This window comes from Aspergillus pseudotamarii (assembly GCF_009193445.1).
Source record: "Aspergillus pseudotamarii strain CBS 117625 unplaced genomic scaffold BDV38scaffold_5, whole genome shotgun sequence".
Classification (NCBI taxonomy): domain Eukaryota; kingdom Fungi; phylum Ascomycota; class Eurotiomycetes; order Eurotiales; family Aspergillaceae; genus Aspergillus; species Aspergillus pseudotamarii.
Window position 1 is genome coordinate 773,377 of NW_022475019.1, and position 18,301 is coordinate 791,677.

General features: G+C 46.5%; 7 protein-coding genes across 7 annotated transcripts in view; 4 read left to right on the forward strand and 3 right to left on the reverse strand.

Annotated features, from left to right (window-relative positions):
* Nucleotides 1-1,911: 1,911 nt before the first annotated feature.
* Nucleotides 1,912-4,211, reverse strand: BDV38DRAFT_295120 (major facilitator superfamily domain-containing protein; the record flags this gene model as incomplete). Its single annotated transcript, XM_032062640.1, has 5 exons — nucleotides 3,776-4,211; nucleotides 3,546-3,711; nucleotides 3,389-3,484; nucleotides 2,631-3,328; nucleotides 1,912-2,565 (listed from the first exon to the last, which is right to left on the reverse strand). Exons 1-5 carry the CDS (start codon nucleotides 4,012-4,014, stop codon nucleotides 1,914-1,916), a joined length of 1,851 nt encoding a protein of 616 aa, XP_031918398.1. The 5' UTR covers nucleotides 4,015-4,211.
* Nucleotides 4,212-4,750: 539 nt separating this feature from the next.
* Nucleotides 4,751-5,818, forward strand: BDV38DRAFT_295122 (alpha/beta hydrolase; the record flags this gene model as incomplete). Its single annotated transcript, XM_032062641.1, has 2 exons — nucleotides 4,751-5,004; nucleotides 5,065-5,818. Exons 1-2 carry the CDS (start codon nucleotides 4,847-4,849, stop codon nucleotides 5,816-5,818), a joined length of 912 nt encoding a protein of 303 aa, XP_031918399.1. The 5' UTR covers nucleotides 4,751-4,846.
* Nucleotides 5,819-5,938: 120 nt separating this feature from the next.
* On the reverse strand, nucleotides 5,939-7,919 carry BDV38DRAFT_295124 (uncharacterized protein; the record flags this gene model as incomplete). The annotated part of the gene is made up of 5 exons (XM_032062642.1): nucleotides 5,939-6,309; nucleotides 6,365-7,065; nucleotides 7,116-7,210; nucleotides 7,246-7,496; nucleotides 7,559-7,919. 5 exons carry the CDS (start codon nucleotides 7,917-7,919, stop codon nucleotides 5,939-5,941), a joined length of 1,779 nt encoding a protein of 592 aa, XP_031918400.1.
* A 498-nt stretch (nucleotides 7,920-8,417) lies between these two features.
* On the forward strand, nucleotides 8,418-9,359 carry BDV38DRAFT_295125 (thiolase-like protein; the record flags this gene model as incomplete). The annotated part of the gene is made up of 3 exons (XM_032062643.1): nucleotides 8,418-8,533; nucleotides 8,642-9,228; nucleotides 9,301-9,359. The coding sequence occupies 3 exons, from the start codon at nucleotides 8,418-8,420 to the stop codon at nucleotides 9,357-9,359; spliced, it is 762 nt and encodes a 253-aa protein (XP_031918401.1).
* A 956-nt stretch (nucleotides 9,360-10,315) lies between these two features.
* On the forward strand, nucleotides 10,316-11,822 carry BDV38DRAFT_295128 (uncharacterized protein). Its single transcript, XM_032062644.1, has 2 exons — nucleotides 10,316-10,585; nucleotides 10,637-11,822. Exons 1-2 carry the CDS (start codon nucleotides 10,417-10,419, stop codon nucleotides 11,662-11,664), a joined length of 1,197 nt encoding a protein of 398 aa, XP_031918402.1. The 5' UTR covers nucleotides 10,316-10,416; the 3' UTR covers nucleotides 11,665-11,822.
* A 194-nt stretch (nucleotides 11,823-12,016) lies between these two features.
* On the reverse strand, nucleotides 12,017-13,689 carry BDV38DRAFT_278507 (uncharacterized protein; the record flags this gene model as incomplete). Its single annotated transcript, XM_032058741.1, has 8 exons — nucleotides 12,017-12,265; nucleotides 12,317-12,448; nucleotides 12,501-12,785; nucleotides 12,842-13,134; nucleotides 13,203-13,354; nucleotides 13,402-13,430; nucleotides 13,485-13,534; nucleotides 13,584-13,689. The coding sequence occupies 8 exons, from the start codon at nucleotides 13,687-13,689 to the stop codon at nucleotides 12,017-12,019; spliced, it is 1,296 nt and encodes a 431-aa protein (XP_031918403.1).
* Nucleotides 13,690-15,331: 1,642 nt separating this feature from the next.
* BDV38DRAFT_295130 (purine and uridine phosphorylase) overlaps nucleotides 15,332-18,301 on the forward strand; it is a gene marked incomplete at its 3' end in the record, with an annotated part of 3,525 nt that continues 555 nt past the window's right edge. The window contains exons 1-2 of the mRNA XM_032062645.1: nucleotides 15,332-16,393; nucleotides 16,460-18,188. Of these exons, the coding sequence (XP_031918404.1) occupies nucleotides 15,418-16,393; nucleotides 16,460-18,188 (2,705 nt within the window). The 5' untranslated portion in view covers nucleotides 15,332-15,417. The remainder of the gene's footprint in view (nucleotides 16,394-16,459; nucleotides 18,189-18,301) is intronic.

Consider the following 18,301-nt stretch of genomic DNA (forward strand, 5'->3'; position numbering starts at 1 on the left):
GAAATGGTTATTCTTGGGACAACTAATCCTGACGCTTGGGATCTGAATATGAACCACCCGGAGACTTGTGAAAAATTCAGAAACCGGCTGGACCTATTCTCCAACCGTACCATTTCCTTCGCCGTTTCTCACGACTCACCATATTTTGCCAGGTAGCGCTTTTCGTCCTGGTAACACTGGCGAATAAGTAAAGTAGCCCTATATATGAAGTAGATACAAGGGGATCAGATGCGACCATCAACAGCCAATGCACGTGGCAAATGATTACAGGACGTCTGCAAGTATTTGTGGTGGCGCACCATACCCCAGTAGCTTAATAAAGCCTTAAAAGAGTATGAATGATAGACAGTTCGCACTTGAAGAAAAGAAGGTGAAGCACTATCAGTTGGTGCCACCTGTTACGGTTGCGATCTAGATCGACCTGCCCACTGTGGCGAGGTTGGTTTGTATTTAGGACCTAAACTACTTCTTCTCACTCACTCTTAGTTCTAACATGTCATTTGTCGTTAGAGTGAATCCATTTGGATAGACGAGTAGTATCAATGGCTTGGATTCTTGAAGCAAGGCTGACAAGTCGGAGGTTTTAAGCTGCCCATTATTCTAGTAACACCGGTGAACCCATAAGCAAGACGACGGACCACTTTGAAAAGTAGACAAGTACCAGACATATCAGACTGAAGCATCAGATCTTTATTTCGTTGCAGTTGAGCCACCGGCTCACAACTCTAAAAAGACTTTGTAAGCTAGGAGGAGCAGCTAGGGGCTGCAGATCCTACGGATTTAGTGGTAAGGAAGGAGTTCCTATTGCTGTTGCTGATAAAGAAGTATTTTCAAAATCCCGTAAGTTGGACTAGGCTTCTTCCTTGTATATACTGCATGGGGGCTTTCAGTAGCTATTTCCAAAGTCAACTAAGCACATATTACACGCGTTAAATGGATGACTTTGGTCTGATTGTCGTGGTACAACGTTGGGCGGATGACTTGGTTATACCTCAAACTACATTTCCCCGGTAGCATATCCTTCTGTCTTTGCTGGAACGCCTACTATTAGTTTCCTTGCATTTATGTTACTATGGCTGATGATTATTTGAAGTTTGAGACAACACCATGAGTTCTTGTAGGCATGCATGACAAGAAGCAAGGGATATATATCTTCAATTACATTGTTGATGCCATCCACCGCGTCCAAGATGAATATGTATCGTACATACATGTAGCTTTTACAAAGGGGGAAAAACCGCCATGAATAGTTTTACGTATCAGGCGGTCCCGATAAATCTTATTTACAATTGACATCTAACGGTAAAGCGATCGATCGGACGACCCCCTAGGGCACAGTCTTCTTATGGTATCTTTTTTTTTTTTTCTTTGCATCGTCTTGTCCATTATTGCTTGCATGAGCGGGAAGATGGAAGGCTTCTCTCAAGTCCCGCTTATCTGCATGCAGATATACTGCATCCCCAGTTGGGTTGCGCTGGAGGTCTTCTTGTAGGCATAAACACTTGTCGACGTAGAGTTGCATGTGTTGACAACCAGGTTTTCATGCTCTGTCCAATTGTTGCTTGCACGCGCTATAAGCTGGCGCCAGCGAGGTTGGCCTACATGCCTCATCCCAGTGACTAAACATTATTGTGGCCAATATGGCGCGATGCCCCAAGAGAGGCAAGATCAAAGTCAGCGCCGTACAGGTATTCAGACTGAACCATAAAATGGATTCCAGGCGCAATTCAATGATATCAATTGTAATTCGTATAGTATGTACGTCCATTCTCCCTCAGCTATATACTATTCAGTGACAAAGTGACTCTAAATTTACATAAGAAGTCTATTATAAGTGCTTTAAATATACCTATAGAGTATAGAGAATGCATGTAACTCAATCACAATCACACCAGCCCATCGAAACAAGCACCTTATTCTGCATCACCCTTCTTTTGCTCCATCATCTCTCTATCTACCTCCTCATTCTCAGTCTGCCTCTCATCCAAATGCACATTCTTCAAAAAGAACATAATAACCACCATAGGCGCAAGGGCCGAAATAGCAGCAATAGCCAACAACCGCTGCGACTCGCGATAACTCCGATCAATGGCCATCCTCACAGGCTCACCCACGGGATACTTCTTCGCCACAACAATCGACCCAAAGATCGACTTAGCCTGACTCTTCGCCTCATCGGGTAGATACTCGCTCAACTTGCGGGGCAGATTACTCCGCCAAATAGCACCCGCAACACTAGTCCCAATGGCACCGCCGATGCTCATCGATGCGAAGAAAACAGCCGTCACGACTGATACTTCCTGTCTGGAGACGACGGCCTGGACTGAGACCTGGGCAGCGGTTTGGTAAAAGCCGCGGCCAATGCCGATCAGCGATTTGGCAGTTACGAAGGCTGCTTCGTTTCCCGTTTTGCCGTCGCCCATGTCCACTAGATATAGGAGGATACCCATACCTAGGATGCAGAGGGGTACGCCGACTAGGACCCAGATTTGGGAGCGTTTCGTATATTTCATGAAGAAGGCGGCGAAGATGCCGGAGACTTGGAACGCGACGCGGAGAGAGTTACTGTGTTTGGCTTCTGGTTAGTTGTGTGGTCTTCGAACATGTTCTTGTGGGGAGTGGGCACGTACTCAATTCTTGTCGCGTTGCCTGCGTTGAAGTGTCCGGCAACTTGGAGGTAGCTGGTGAAGAAGACTGAGAAGACTGAGTAGTGGAAGAAGTCGAGAGCACCGAGGAGACATGCTGCTGCTACGGTGCGCTGTTTAATCATGCGATAAGGCACGAACGGCTTTTTCGCGAACCGGGCATCCCAGATGGCAAATGAAATAAGGAACACGACTCCGAGGACGAGCATAGCGATGAAGTTACCTTTATGCCATGCGTTGCTGTTATTGGCACCTGTCAGGGCGATGGGGACTAACAATAGAGACAATCCGAGCAACAGCAGGACACCACCCGGTAGGTCCAGCTCCACCCAAAGTAGACGATATGCACGCTGATACCAAGTGTCGGTTTCCTTCCAGCCCATGACCTTAGCAATGGGAACTTTGATTGGTGCGCGCCGCTGATACACTAGCATTGTTGAAATTAGAGGCACTGCGCAGACTGGCAATATGATGGCCCACATGCCCCAGCCCCATCGCCAGGTCGAATGGTCTAGCATGCGTTGTGCGACAATCGTGCCCAAGTATAAGGTCGGGACGGTGGTGAGAGAATCGGGGAGTGTAGACCAGATACCACGGTTGATTAAGTTGGTAACGTCGGCGACAAAAACTTGCTGCGTAAGCGCGTAGCCTGTCGATCCGATTGCGTCGAAGATACCAGCGACCTATTTCATGAATTAGCACGTAGCTAGGTTAAAGAACGGTGGTTTTGTATCTGTAGATACCATATACTGCGCGATATTTTCGCAAGCGGCGTAAATCACGTAGCCCAGAGTAGAGGCTGTGATGGCGAGGATAAACATCTCTGCTCTGCCGAAGACCTATTAAACGCAGAACAGTTAGTCCCAGCCGTCTCAGCTCTCGAAATCTTGATATACTTACATCTCCAAGTTTCGCAATGATAGGGTAGGAGGCAATACGGGTGATATTCATGACTACGCGAGCAGCACTCATTGCAGAGTGTTGCTTAAAGGCGCTAGTGGTGTACGGGACATAGACCTGCGTGGAATAATCGCCAAAGTGGATTGCGAGTGTTGCGATGAACAAACTGACCCAATATTCTAGTCAGTAACGACAGGTTAATCCCATAGTACTATCTGTCTCCCACATACCCGACAAAGGCCGCATGTAAACCCTTCTTCGTCCATCCTTTTCGCAAGATTTCTGCTTTCTGCACACCTGCCTGCAGGTTTTGTGTATCAGGTTGCTTTTCTACGTCGTCGGCCAAGGTTGACTGTTCGACTATTTGGTTGCCGGATTTGTCCAGCTTAGAAGCATCTGACATTGTATGCGACACACGAGGAGAGATTGAATCATCTACCTCCTTGGGAGCGTCTGCAACTCGCTCCATTGCTCAGACCTCGGTAGAAACCAGGTTAGGTTAGAGTGCAACCAGTGAACGGGGTGCAACAAAACGAAAACAGAATTTAAAAAAACAAACAAGTCGGAATAATCAGACAAGATAAACTTCACATGGCGCGTGCGAAGACTTGTTTTAGTAGTCTATATAGCAAGGATTTTGGTAAATTTTGTCGAGGATGATACCCCACTTAGACCTCGTGTTGCAGAGTATATCAAGCAGATAGGGCTGCGTTGTGAGTCGTCCCATTCAGATCGCATTCGGAAACATTCGACGAAGTTGGACCAAAAAGGAAATATCTGGGTCTCCTCCAGGATCTAATCTGATCCGGGACTGATAAGCGAGTCATGGTCGCAGTTTCGAACAGCCTAAGAACCAGTCAAAGCGGAGGTCCTCCGGGTATTGAGCCATAGTCAAAAGGTTTTCAGTTTTGGAACAGACCCATAATGACAATGGCTTTAACCAATCCCACAGCTTTTAAGTCAAACTAGTCACAGTCACGCTTCTTCTGGCGAAAAGATTCGGATCAGATAATCAATGCCAAGAGCCGCCGCGTGGAATGTGGCGGCTTGCTGCCTTGGAGGGCAGGCGATTATTGGGTAGATGGTCGTAATAGTGGGCTCGGAGAAACAGACAAAGGCCAAGGAATTCAAGCTTGCGTGGTCCAATTTATTTTACGGAATTCCTGGCTCCGAAATTCACGTTAAAATAACGACTGGCTAACAGAGTCTGCACATCTTAACGGTCATCTGCCGAGCTATTTCCGACGCCTGATCCTTAACTACGGGACAGCAACATTTTCGGTACTCTACTCTACATCACCATGCGTAAAGAGTGGACATTTACTCCCTCCGATTGCGGCTCTGGCCGTAACATGGCCGCGTGGAAGGTCTCAACCGGCACACAAGCTACATACTTGGTTGAGGTCGCCTGGCCACTCACCTGGCGCGAAACAAATGTATCGGCGGTCGCGAATGTAATGTAAGTCGGATATCAAGTGGAGCCTGCTTTCGTTAGCGGCGCTAATGTACGTGCTTGCAGATTCGCTGTGGATGGCAATGCTATGTTTCTCACGGCAACAGATGTCGCTCGGCGGCAGGCGTCACTTAACCCTAACAAACCTGGGACCATCATTGTTGGGCTCGGGTATCCTTTGGAAGATTCTGTCTATGCTCCTCAACGCGCTTTAGATCTCACTCCACCATGTGATCACTATACTCCGCCTGAGGGTTCCGACGGCAAACCTCGACCGGAACCGTACGGTGGTGCAGATCGGTTCCTTTCTTTCATCAACAATATCGTGCGTCCCTTCATGGCCTCATCTGTCTTCCCTAATGTTAAATTTGCTCGGACGGCCTTGTTTGGCCATTCTTACGGGGGACTATTTACATTGAACACTCTTTTCACGCAACCGACATCTTTTGATACATATATAGCAGCGAGCCCATCAATATGGTGGAATGAGAGATTTATTCTCACCAAAGTACCACAGTTCCTACAAAGACCAGAGATGAGTACGCGACCGACAGTACGGCTGTCATACGGTTCCCGAGAGCAGTTTCCTGTACGCCGCAGGCATGAATCACTGGAAAAGTACGAACGACGAGTGGGATCGGCGGCAAAGCGTCGTATGGTCGATAACTGTAATGATCTGTATTTGCAGCTTATTGCTAGCCAACATTTGAGTGCTGTGGAGAAGAGGGAATATCTGGATGAGGACCATGGAAGTGTCATTAGCCCCGCCTTGAGTGGAGGAATTCTGTATTTTCTGGACCTGGAAGACGAGGACAGGTAGTTATAATTATGTGAGACACTATTTACCAAATTCTCCGTGCCAATGGAGCAATGCGTGGAAACACAGCAGATGCCTTTTGGGTGACATCCCAGTAGATATACATCATGTGAGCTACTTGCCCTATACCCACCTTTCACCCATCAATGGAGAGTCATACAACTGTCTATTCTTCACGGCAATGAGCCTTTCCCCAATTCCCTTCATGGTATGCTTCTGGTGCTTCCCACTTCCTGTCCTGGGGAAGTCGTCGGCAACGCCAGGTTCTCCGATCCAAAATATGTGCACTGGTGCTTTGTGCCATGCTAAGGTTTCTCTCACCCAGCTCTGTACCTCCTCGTCCGATGGCCTCTCAGCATTAGATGTACCTTTCAGAAAGCATCCTACAACTTCCCCATACTTTGCGTCAGGTAAACCTAACACACTTGCTTCACTGATGGTTGGATGTGAGGCGAGCCGACCCTCAACTTCTAAGGGGGAAATATTTTCCCCACCTTATCCACCCTGTCAATTATGTTGATCCGGTTGAGATTAATATTCTATGCTCACCTCTGACAATAATATCCTTAATCCTCCCGGTGATATGACAACACCCACTCGCATCTATGATGGCTTCGTCCCCCGTCCGCATCCAGATCTTCCCATCTTTATCCTGTGTCATCACCTCCAATGTCTTCTCTTCCTCTCCAAAATATCCCTTTTGCAGTGTGAATCCACTTATATAAAGCTCCCCCTTTTCCATGGGGCGAGCAATCTGGCCGCTTTCATTCAGGATTTTGGCGCAGACATGCGGCATCACACACCCTACCATACCTGTTGATCCCTCTAACCCGTTGACGGAGCCCATAAATGTAACACCTGTTTCCATCATCCCATATATGACAAAAACCTCCTTTGTCTTCATTATTGCACGGATGTTCGTTGTTAATGCGGGCGTGATAGCAGAGCCACCCACCACAGCCGCCCGCAGGGAACTGTCGATTTGTCCCTTTGCCATAGCCTCTAATTCTGCCAGAAACATGGTGGGTACACCAATCAAGACAGTAGGAGCCTGCCTCTGTATAGCCTCGAGGACTGCATGTGCATCGAAGTGATCCGAAGGGAGAACAGCCGGGCTACCATGCAGTAAGGGTGCAAAAATCCCTACTATAAGACCAAAGCCATGAAATATTGGAGTAGGAGAGCAGAGGATATCCTTCGGGGTCAGGTTTAACTGATCGGCCACTGTAGAGGCACTTCCGATGAGGTTTCTAACTTCAAATCAGAGCATGTTCAACATATGGCTAGAATTTGTGCATACGTAGCTGTTAACATTCCTGCTTTTGGAGTCCCGGTGGTACCTATGGACTGGTTAACTGGGTAGACTTGAGGGGGGTATGAAAGAGCTGACCAGAGCTAAACTCGAGATGAATCACGTCATCGGGCATGACAGCTTTCTCTGCCAATTGGAGCAAAAATGTTCCATCGACTTCAGGGTGCACTACACCTTCTTTGTAGTCCGCGAAGAGGGCCTCATACGTATGTAGGCCGTCAGCATATCCATCATAGTCGTTCTGCCCAATCGTAAGAACCCCATGTAGCTCTGGGAGTGCGCCTGAAGATACAGCATTCTTCATCATTTCCACATGAGCAGAGAGGTCTCGACGACCGATACGAGATGCGATGAACAGAAGTTTGCATGCTTTCTTTTTCGTCAACTCGGTCGTTGGTTAGGTGTATATATTCATCGCTCAATTTACTTACAGGTTTTGTGGGCGGCCCTTTTCAGCTCATCTGGGGTGTATGTGCTATGTAGGGACACAACAGGACATCCGATGCGTGCCCCTCCCATAAGCACTTCGATATGTTGGCACGAATTGCCAGCCATGATGCCGACAAAGTCGCCGTGTGCAAAGCCCATCCCCAATAAAGCTTTTGCCACATGCTTACTTCGTTCCGCAAGTTCACCGTAAGAGAGGTTTATTCCCTGCCATGTTGACAGTATTGCAGGCTTCTTGCCGTAGGTAGCTGCTTGCTTATCGATCCATTGCGCGAAGGTTTCTCGATATATCGGTGGCTCTGTGGGCCCACTCACGAACGCCTGTTGAATACCATTTGTTTCCATATTATCATGAGTAATCTAAGACAATGCCAGACCTCGTGTTACAGGTGTAATTCCTCTCCGATCATTAAATAGGTTGTTGTCACCGTCATATGCCAAGAGCCGAGGTATACGTTAGTTCTGCGGCTTGACCGACCATGGGTCAATTACTCCCAATCAGGTTTATATCTTGATTCCTATTATCGCCGTCAAGATTTGCTTGTCAACCCCACAGCCACGACAGGAACATCAAGGGAGATTATCATGTGTTGTATCACACACCCTATATTCTCTCTACCGCAACCGGAAAAGGAACACACCATCTTTACGATCTTGGATAATTCGAGCCCTGGCAGCTCCTCTTGCCCTTACGATATCCTGCGCTATAGGTCCAAACCTGTTCTCCTCTCGCTTTCATCATGTAAATATATTCAGTTGATCGACCGAGCCGCCGTAGTAAATGGACAGCGCTCGTTTCCCACTTCCACCGCTTTTAATCGGATACTCGACTCGACTTTGATAATGGCTCAGTCTCCTATTGTCTCTATAGTGGGCACTGGACTCCAGTATCCGCCGCACAAGCTTGGACCGGAGTTTGTACCTAAATTAATCTCCAACTGCTACAAAGAGAATACCGCGTGAGTGTGCCCTACCCTGCTCACTACCTGTGCTAACCTGCATACTCATATCAGGCTACTGAAGATAATTGAGATAAATGAGAGAACAGAAATTGAGAACCGCTATAGTGTCCTACCGGCACACCATCCCCTCTGGTTTCAGGATAATATTTTGACGAACACAGAGTGTGATGATCTCTTCAAAGAGTATGGTATCCCCTTAGCACAGGACGCGGCAAAGCAAGCCATCGAGGACTGGGGCGGCAATCCGATGGACATAACCCATGTAGTTGCTATGACCTGTACAAGTACATCTAGCCCTGGATTCGACTGCACACTTTGTCAGAGGCTAGGGCTCTCCAAGCACGTTCGCCGGACCTTGCTGAGTGGGGTCACCTGCGCCGGCAGCGTAGCGGCCCTTCGTACAGCATATGACCTTCTGCGTGGCGCGACACAAGAAGGCACGCCAGTTCGTGCTCTTGTGATTGCCGCCGAGACTATGACTGTTTATATTAGAGCATGGCTGGAAACTATCGCAAAGGAATCGACCGCGAACCTTGGCCCCACTCTATTCGGAGACGGCGCCTCCGCACTTGTACTGAGTAATGGCATGGGGATCAAAACAGGTGAAAGAGAGCCCATATGGAACATACGCGGCGCTCAATCAACACTAGTGGATAGACCAGGCTGTGTTGGCATCCGGTGGATTCCCACAGGTGAGGACCACGCATATAAATCGTATACATAGGCGCTGATGTACGTCAGGACTTATGCCAATAATCTCCAAGGACGTTCCGAGGATCATCAAGTCATCCTTGCCATCCTCATTTGGGCACCTCATCACTAACTCTTCCTCCCTTCGCTTGGAAGAGTCCAACTTTGATCCCACTACATATGACTGGGCTTTGCATCCGGGTGGTCGTGCGATCCTAACTGGTGCTCAGCATGCTTTAGGGCTCTCATCTGATGATCACCTGCGGATGAGCTACCAGTGTTACAGTAGTGCAGGCAATACCAGCTCGGCGACTGTTCTTAGTATCTTGCATCGGTTAGCACGGGGATATCGAGAGGGGCTACCAGGTCGCTCCAAGGTGATCGGCGCGGCCTTTGGTGCTGATGTAACCATCGAGATGATAGTCCTGACGAAGCCTTCATGTGGACTAGTTCATTGATCTATAGATTTGTGCTTCATAACCGGCCTACTTCGTTTGTGTCAGGGGATAAGGATATGTTTTGCAAGTAGTAGCATTCAATATGTCTCTCAAATCGTATATTTCCTTTTGACAATCGGAAGATACGTCCGTCACTATATCATGTGTTTGGTACAGAACCATAATCCGTGAGTGACCCGGTTCCTAAACTGTGTATTGACCAGTAGGCTGAACACCCAAATAACTTACAAAATGTATACGTTGGGGAGATCCACTCCTCAGTGGGTAGTTATATTTGCAACAGTGTTATGCTCAATTATATATATTCATTGAGACTGGCAGATCTCAGGTATATATAGCCATTTATTCGAGGTGGTATACCATCTCCTTTGACTTTCTAGGCAGGTTACTCCATGTAACCTAGCAAAGGTCTTAAATTCAGAATGGTGATCCTCTTCTCTAAGCCTAAGGGTTGTTGATGCTGTTAAGAATAGCCTATTTATACGTTGGTCTAAGAATAGGTGACTCAGCAGCATAGTTGTGCCCGTGGTGACAATGACTAAACCCGAAAGGGATACCGACTCTTCACATGACCGAGCTAACCTCATTAGCTTGCATTAGGATCTCCACAACGACATGCAGTCATCAATCTTGGCAATTTCCTTATACCCTGCACTTGTCTGGAATTTACAATGCCAACCCTTTGTCTTCTATGCAATCCCGGTAGCTCGCTACTGAATCGAGTCCAGAACAATGAGTATAACGGATATCTTTTCGGTTGACATTGCTCTTCGAACCGGGCACAATAACACCCATGAGTCATATCTTTACTCTCATTTGACAGGAGATAAGATCCAAGGCGTAGTCACTGTTCGTTCGCATTGTGACATTCGCGTGGATGGGATCGAAATATCGTTTATAGGTATGCCGTAAGGGAGCATAGCTACTTCGACGTATCTAACAATGGTAATAGGAGAGGAACGTACAAGACTACAAACTGGAAAGGCCTACCGTCAATTCCAGGATCTCAAATACTTAATTGATGACTCATGTTTTCCACCTGGGAAACTGTTCAAGGAACGTCACAAATATCATTTTGAATTCACTTTCGAGGTGCCAGACCATCTATCGCCGGATGTCTGCAATCATAGAATTGCCAGCCCAGCCATTCGACACGCTCACCTGCGGCCTCCCCCAAGCTTCGGTGATCCCTCTGTATCTGGCCTCGGAGGCAAGTTAAAGGATGACTATGCACCGCCGGCATGCAAAATCCTGTATACCATCCAAGCTGCTTTGTTTCGCAATATCCCTGTAATAGATAAGCGGGATATTCTCCTAGTACACAAGATCAAACTACGAGTCAAACCGGCAGTCGACGAATGGCCGCCTTTAGACCTGTTGAATGGCGCGAATGACTATTGTTTAGAAGCCGAACGCGCAGTCCTCGATAGTCGCTCAAAGGAAGAGTACGGTCAGTTGACTGTGACATTGGAGCCACCAAAAAGCTTTCGCCTTCCTTTACGAGATCCTCACAGTTTGATCAGCAGCACGGTCAATCTCTTCCTGCACTACCGAGTCACGGGGGATCAGCCGGACTTGCCACAGCTCCAGTCCTTTCGGGGACAACTCGTTGGTACTACTTTCTACACCACATCTTACTATGAAGACGCACCCACCAAGAAAAAAGATTTCTTTGGCAGACCGAAGAATTACTCCGAAACACAATTTCCGCCTTTCTCATACTCTATAGCATTCTTAGACTGGGTACCCGCTGAAGACAATTGCTATGTAGCAACCCTGCTAGTGCCCATCACATTGCCGCGGCTCAACTTCATCCCGTCCTTCCATACCTGCCTTACTTCTCGTGTGTACGCCTTGGATTTGCGACTGGTGGTACCCGGCGCTGCTCCATTTTACCTCAAAGCACCTGTGCACATTTACGCCCAGCGAGACCCATCCGCGTTGCCATCATACATCGCGACAGTGGGATTCGATTCCTGAAGTAATTTAATGGTTCCGATCCATGGATTGGAACGTATATAATGACTTGACGTCCGTTACGAGATTCAACCTCATGTCAGCGTGTATTTCAGCCGCACAAAGCAGCCAGAAGAGATCTTGGCAATGCGCTTTGACCGTCGTCTTCAACTCGACCAGTTCAACACTATATATAACTAATTTCCGCTATCGACTTACACATTTTAATCAACCTATGAACATACATATGAACATTGCGAATCAATATATTACGTGATTCTACTTCATTCATTCAATCCTATCGTTAATGTACGCTTCAAATAAGAAACATTTCCAGAGTCATAAGCCATACAAACATCAAGTATTTCACATTACATCACGAGGACTCGTGACCAGTTCTTTGGTCAAGCACAGAAGCCCTCTCAACTCCCGGACTTCCGCTTGTCCGTCCACAAATAATACGCGTGATCACATCCCGATTGAACCATAGTAGCCAAACCGCCATCGTAGTCAGCGTCAATGGAATAGTGACAAGCCAATATAACCAGAAATTATCCGACAAGCTCCACATCATGGTCCCCGACTCGTTGGTATCGAAGTTAAAGAAGTTCATCCCGAAGATACCCTATCTTGATAAGCACCTAACTCCATCTTGCTCATGATGTAGATCACTTACCGACACAAATGTCCCCGGTAAATAAACCAGACTAACAATAGCAACCGTCTTCATCATCGTATTATCCACCAAGGCGCTCTTGGCCATCTGCACTGAGGCTTCGTTGTTTCGTTGGGAGACGATGTTGAATGCCTTTACTCACGGAATTAGCACAACCCATGGAGGCTCTGTATGATAAACTCACCAAGTTGATCTCATTCTGAAGTCGCTCACTGAGAGAGATACACCGAAGCTTTGTCGCTCTAATCCCTTTCGCAGTGAGGTACAACTGTTGATGAACGTCTTTGGCATGCCAGGGTACTCTGTCCGCGAGACGAGGATGCTGCTCATCCAACACCGATTGTTCATACATTATACTCTCCACGGTGTCCGCAGCAACGTCAAGGATCTCCTTGTTATGACTGATATGCCTCGCCATATCGTGAAGGAGAGTGAATTGTGGTTGAAAGCTTCCGAGTTGCTTTTGGTACTGGAACATACCAATCTAAGTAACTAAGCTCTAGAGCCAAAGATAGGAATACTCACAGCCTCAACTTCCCATACCACACCGCGAAGGTCCCAAATAGCCTGATCATATACATTCATGGTTTCTCTCGCAAAGGCAGCGTGCCAGGAGTAGGGATCGCTTGTTTTAACAGACGACATGGACGCGCGTAGCGGGGACTTGATCTGATCTGGACAGTTGATGAACATGACAAGTTGAGTTGATGCTGAGAAATTATGTCGGACGAATACTGCGAGTTGTGTCCAGTGATCATAGACCATGAATGAGCTGGGCATTTTCCAGATTCGCTTTACTTTGAAACAGCTCCAGGAGTCTATCTATTTATTATTATCCGATCAACTGCAGTATCATGCATTTAGACTATGATGGAAAGAAACTTACCATGCACAAGTATCTTTCCCTTCTCATCTCTATGATATTCGCAACCGAAAGTACCATTGAGGTTCTTTGCTACGACTGGCCAGAACGCTGATGGGAAATAATTGCGGTGTTGTCGAGTTGTCCAGGTTTCTAGGGCTTTGGTGGTTGTGAATCTGCGTTGTCAGATGTTGCTCGTATTTTTGAGACAAGTCATACTTACAGTATACCATGGGGGATATTGTTTCCAGTCTATGAAATGTGTTATTCGTGCCCTTCACTGAGTCGCTGTATGCACTCTCTTACGTCAAGCTCGCGATCCAAAGTCGACATACGGTTGTGGTATTTTCCAGCTGCTGCAAAATATCAGCAAACATTCTGACTATTCCGGTGAAATATACTCACACTCATGGGCCTCTAAAACTTCCACTACCCCCCGATCTAAATCCCTCTCATTCGTGAACGTCCAATCATCAAGTGGCTTAAACGAGAGATCCTCATTCTGCGACATGACAGTAACCTGATGAAGACTTTTCGGAAGCATTGCACGGTTCTCTCGAACCAGCGACTCGAAGAACATATATAATTTCAAAATGAAGTACTGAGGAAAGTCAAACAAGAAAAAAGTCAAAACGCGAGTCAGGAAACTTTAAAATGTCTCTCTGGCACGAGGCTAAAGCTGTCAGTTTCTGCAGACCCCACAAAAAGACGGGTTGTACCATGCCTATTCTATTTGAATAAGCACTAAGCTTCGGGTGAAGTGAAATCCGAGTCAATCAGATATTCGTCTGCGCCCGTTGAGGGTCCACCTGAGGAGGGTTATATGGTGCCACGTGCGGTGGAGGTACTAGTTACTAGTTCTATTAAGCAAGAATCACCATAGTCTACTAGATCAGTTTGAGTAAGAGAGTATATCTTCCACTAATACAAGTACTGATTGTTTTCCGTTAAGTTTCGGTTGTTATTTTGCACCTTTGCCTGAGAATCAAACAGGGGCAGAAACCGCTATTCTTGAAGAGGTCCTGAATAGTATCAAAGACATATCGACCATGAAGGAGCCATAGCTTATAAGCATACCCGCAGCCTACTTATGCGTGGTTATCCTTTCTTAGGAGGCGGTGGAGTACGTAGCATAGACGGCCAATATCTAACAGGACCTTAGGTCGAATATAATATCGAATCTGAGCCACAAACAAGTAATAGAATAGGGAACTGTACACCTACTCTAATATGGCCATGGTATAAGTATATATTATTAATACAGAACATATAGCCTTCTTTTTCTCGGCCCTGTGCATTGAATATAAACCAGAAGCTCAAGTCTTCAAGTTAGATTCCGCGGGTCTGCTCCGTATGTTAGACAACCGATGACTGTGTATCTGAATCCTAGCCGCATAGCAGCTTTCAAAGATAATATAAGCAAACAAATGAAATCACTACTACACCTTTGGGGCTAAAGTTTGGTGGTCAAAGCGCCAGGCAGTGTTTGGTGGGGTAGAGAACAAAGTAATCTCAGTATCTCATAACCTTCTTGGGATGTTGTAACATTTGTAACAAGTATCATGATACAGTAACACATGCTGGCTATGTTAGGCTCCAATATAGAGAGCATGACTAGAGAGGCTACGCAATTACTAGTAAACACCCGATGAAAAGTGACCGTAATGCCAAGACAGCTAGTCGATGTACATTCATAATTGGCCTTGAGCCTGGCTTTTAAATACAGTGGTTTGTAATACCCCCGCTCCTTGTTCTATATAATTTTGATGCAGAATCAAAGTCTTGGAACACACCATTCAAGGTTACTACTCAGGAGTCAGGGTGGCTATTGAAATATCCAATGTTGAATTAGTTTATGTGGTATAACTAGCAGAGATCCAGCTTAACGAATGTGTATATATAGTGGGAGGTGAGTATATGTATAGGGAAGTATGGGAGTAATGAATATTCTTAGTGTGTACTTTTGGTAATGACAAGGCTGAGGGTTGGGTTGTAAATTGCTGCTAATCATATTTCCCCTCTTGCCGCCCCAGCCACCGTGATATTTGAGGACAAGGCTGACTTTGGGGTGGTGATAATAATCTCATCTTTATCTTCGAGAGAATGTTGGTCCCTCAATCCCTTTAGAAGTAGAGTTCTAAACCGAACGGGCCGTTGCCTCTATCTTTGGACTCTAGAGATCCCATCAACCATTGCCACTGTCAAGGTAGCCCTAACTGGGTCTTGATCAGACGATACAATGTCTTGTCCTCCACCAGAAGAATTTCAAATAGGTTGGATCTGCGCCCTTCCCGTCGAGGCAGCAGCAGCCAAAGAAATGCTCGACGAAAATTTCGGAATTCTCGACGAGCAAGATACAACAGATCCAAATATCTACACGTTGGGCCGAATAGGCAAACACAATATCGTGATCGCCTGCCTGCCTGCAGGCCAATATGGCAATACTGCAGCTACTACAGTTGCAAACCATATGGTCCGTACGTTTTCGAAATCACTACGTATTGGCTTAATGGTAGGTGTTGGAGGCGGAATTCCATCCGCTACCTGTGATATACGGCTTGGTGATATCGTTATCAGCTGTCCAACAGGTACCTGTGGCGGTGTGCTTCAGTATGATATGGGCAAGGTTGGAAGTGATGGTAAATTTACTCGAGTGGGATCTCTGAACAGCCCTCCTAGGTCGCTGCTAGCGGCCGTTAGTATGATGAGGACTGCTGAGCTTACCGATGATCCTCACTATCCGGAATATCTCCGAAAGGCGATTGGGAGAACCCGAAAAACCCAGAAAACCTTTGCGAAACCTAATCAGCACAGCGATCGTTTATTTCAGATCAGGTACGACCATCCGGCTACTGCAGACAACTGTGATGTATGTCTGAGAGAATGGGAGGAGACCAGAAGTGAGCGCGAGGACAATGAACCGCAAACTCACTACGGCATTATTGCGTCTGGAAATTCTGTCATCAAACACGGAAGGACACGAGAACAGCTCCGCACGCAAACTGGGGCATTGTGTTTTGAAATGGAGGCGGCAGGATTGATGTTGGATTTTCCCTGCATTGTAATCCGTGGTATTTGCGACTATTCTGATTCGCACAAAAACAAGCAATGGCAAGGATATGCTGCATTGGCCGCGGCGTCATACACTAAGGAACTGTTGGGATATATACCAAAGGGTCAAGTGTCGCAAGAAGGCTTGGCTACAGATGTTTGTCGTAAGTGATACTTGGACTAGCCTGATATTCAATGGCGAGATGATTTGCTTATATCACGCTCTGTAGGCTCCCTAGAAGACTTAAATCGAGCGATCAAAAGTACCAACGATCGATTGGATAAAGCATATGATCAACGAGAACGGTATCACACTGAACACACTGCTCGAGTCTTGACCGAGCAGCAGAAAAGGTGTCATCAAGTGTTCAAGATTTCGAACTACGAGCAGCACAAGAATATCAATCCTGATCGAGTACCAGGAACATGTCAGTGGGCTTTACAGAATCCATCTTACCTCGGCTGGTGGAATAGCTGCGGCAATGATCTTCTCTGGATATCAGCTGACCCTGGCTGTGGGAAATCTGTGCTCTCTAAGTCACTTATTGATAATGACATACAAGCCTGTGGTTCAGAGGTATCAGTGTGTTATTTCTTTTTCAAGGATAATGACGAGCAGAATAATCTTGCTACGGCACTGTGTGCAATACTACATCAGCTCTTTAGTCAATACCCAAGTCTGCTACGACATGCGGTGCCGTGCTGGGAGAAAAATGGAGAAAGGCTTCAACAAGAGCCTGATCAGCTTTGGCGGATTCTCCTAGCAGCCACATCAGATCCTACATCTCCAAAGACTATTTGTGTGCTGGATGCACTTGACGAATGTCGCCCAGTGGACCAGAAGCGACTCATTCAAAGACTCACAGACTTCTATAACCAAGCCACCTTACCGACGACGCGAGAAAATTGGTTAAAGTTTCTTGTCACCAGCCGCCCATACGATGACATCCAGAATAATTTCAAACCTATAACAGACCTATTCCCGCATATTCGTCTGCAGGGGGAGCAGGAAAATAAACAGATTCATGGGGAGATTGATCTCGTGGTGAAGACAAAAGTAAAAGAGTTGGCTGAAACATCAGGGCTCCCAGCCGATGTGGAGCAGCGAATTGCTGATCAGCTTCTGCAAATGCAACACCGCACGTACCTGTGGCTATATCTGGCTATTGATGACATCCGTAATACGTTCCAGAATAGCCTTCGGCCAGCTGATGTATCAATTGTGCTGGTACCCGAGTCCGTGTACACTGCGTACGAGAAGATACTTAGTCGAGTCCCATCTGGTCAAAAGGATATCGCGAAGAAGATCCTACGGATTATTGTTGGTGCTCGGCGCCCATTAACAATAGAGGAAATGTCCATGGCATTAGGTGTGGCTGCCAATCCTGAGTTGGGAACTGCAGCAGCAGCTCGGCTTGAACCCACCAGGCTTAGTAACAGGATACGAAAACTCTGTGGGCTTTTTGTTTTCATCAACAACTCAAAGATCTACCTTATACACCAAACAGCCAGGGAGTTTCTTATTGGGAGAGATATCATCCACAAACCTATATCGGAATACTCCTTCGAATTGCCAGATGCCGATAAGGAAATGTCACAAATCTGTATCCGATACTTGCAAATGGATGACCTCGAGGACCGCCAACAATTAGAATCCAATATTCAATGCTTCCTGTCATATTCAGCAGTATACTGGGCTGACCATGTTCGGGGAATGTCCTCATCACAACAGCAAGAAATGGTTAATCTGGTACACGGTCTATACAGCACCACCACAAGCAGACATGAATTGTGGTTCTCTATATTTTGGAAAACTATTATGCCACTGCATGAAAAGGATAGAATGAATGCAGTGCATCTGGCTGCCTTCAATGGACATAGTCTTGTGTTGAAAATGATCCTCGCTACAGAGGAGAATATAATAGATGCAAAAGATAGCAGTGGGGCTACTGGTTTAATGTGGGCATCATATAATGGCTACTGTGAGGCTGTGCAAATACTGTTAAATAACAGAGCAGATGGCAACGCCCACAGTGAATATTATGAAAATGCCTTGCTGACTGCTTCCTCTA

What these genes read in the sequence shown, in the direction of transcription:
- BDV38DRAFT_295128 (XM_032062644.1), top strand. Translation starts at nt 10,417, where the DNA reads ATGAGTATAACGGATATCTTTTCGGTTGACATTGCTCTTCGAACCGGG. An exon ending in GATCGAAATATCGTTTATAG is followed by an intron (nt 10,586 to 10,636) that starts GTATGCCGTAAG and finishes CAATGGTAATAG; the next exon opens with GAGAGGAACGTACAAGACTA.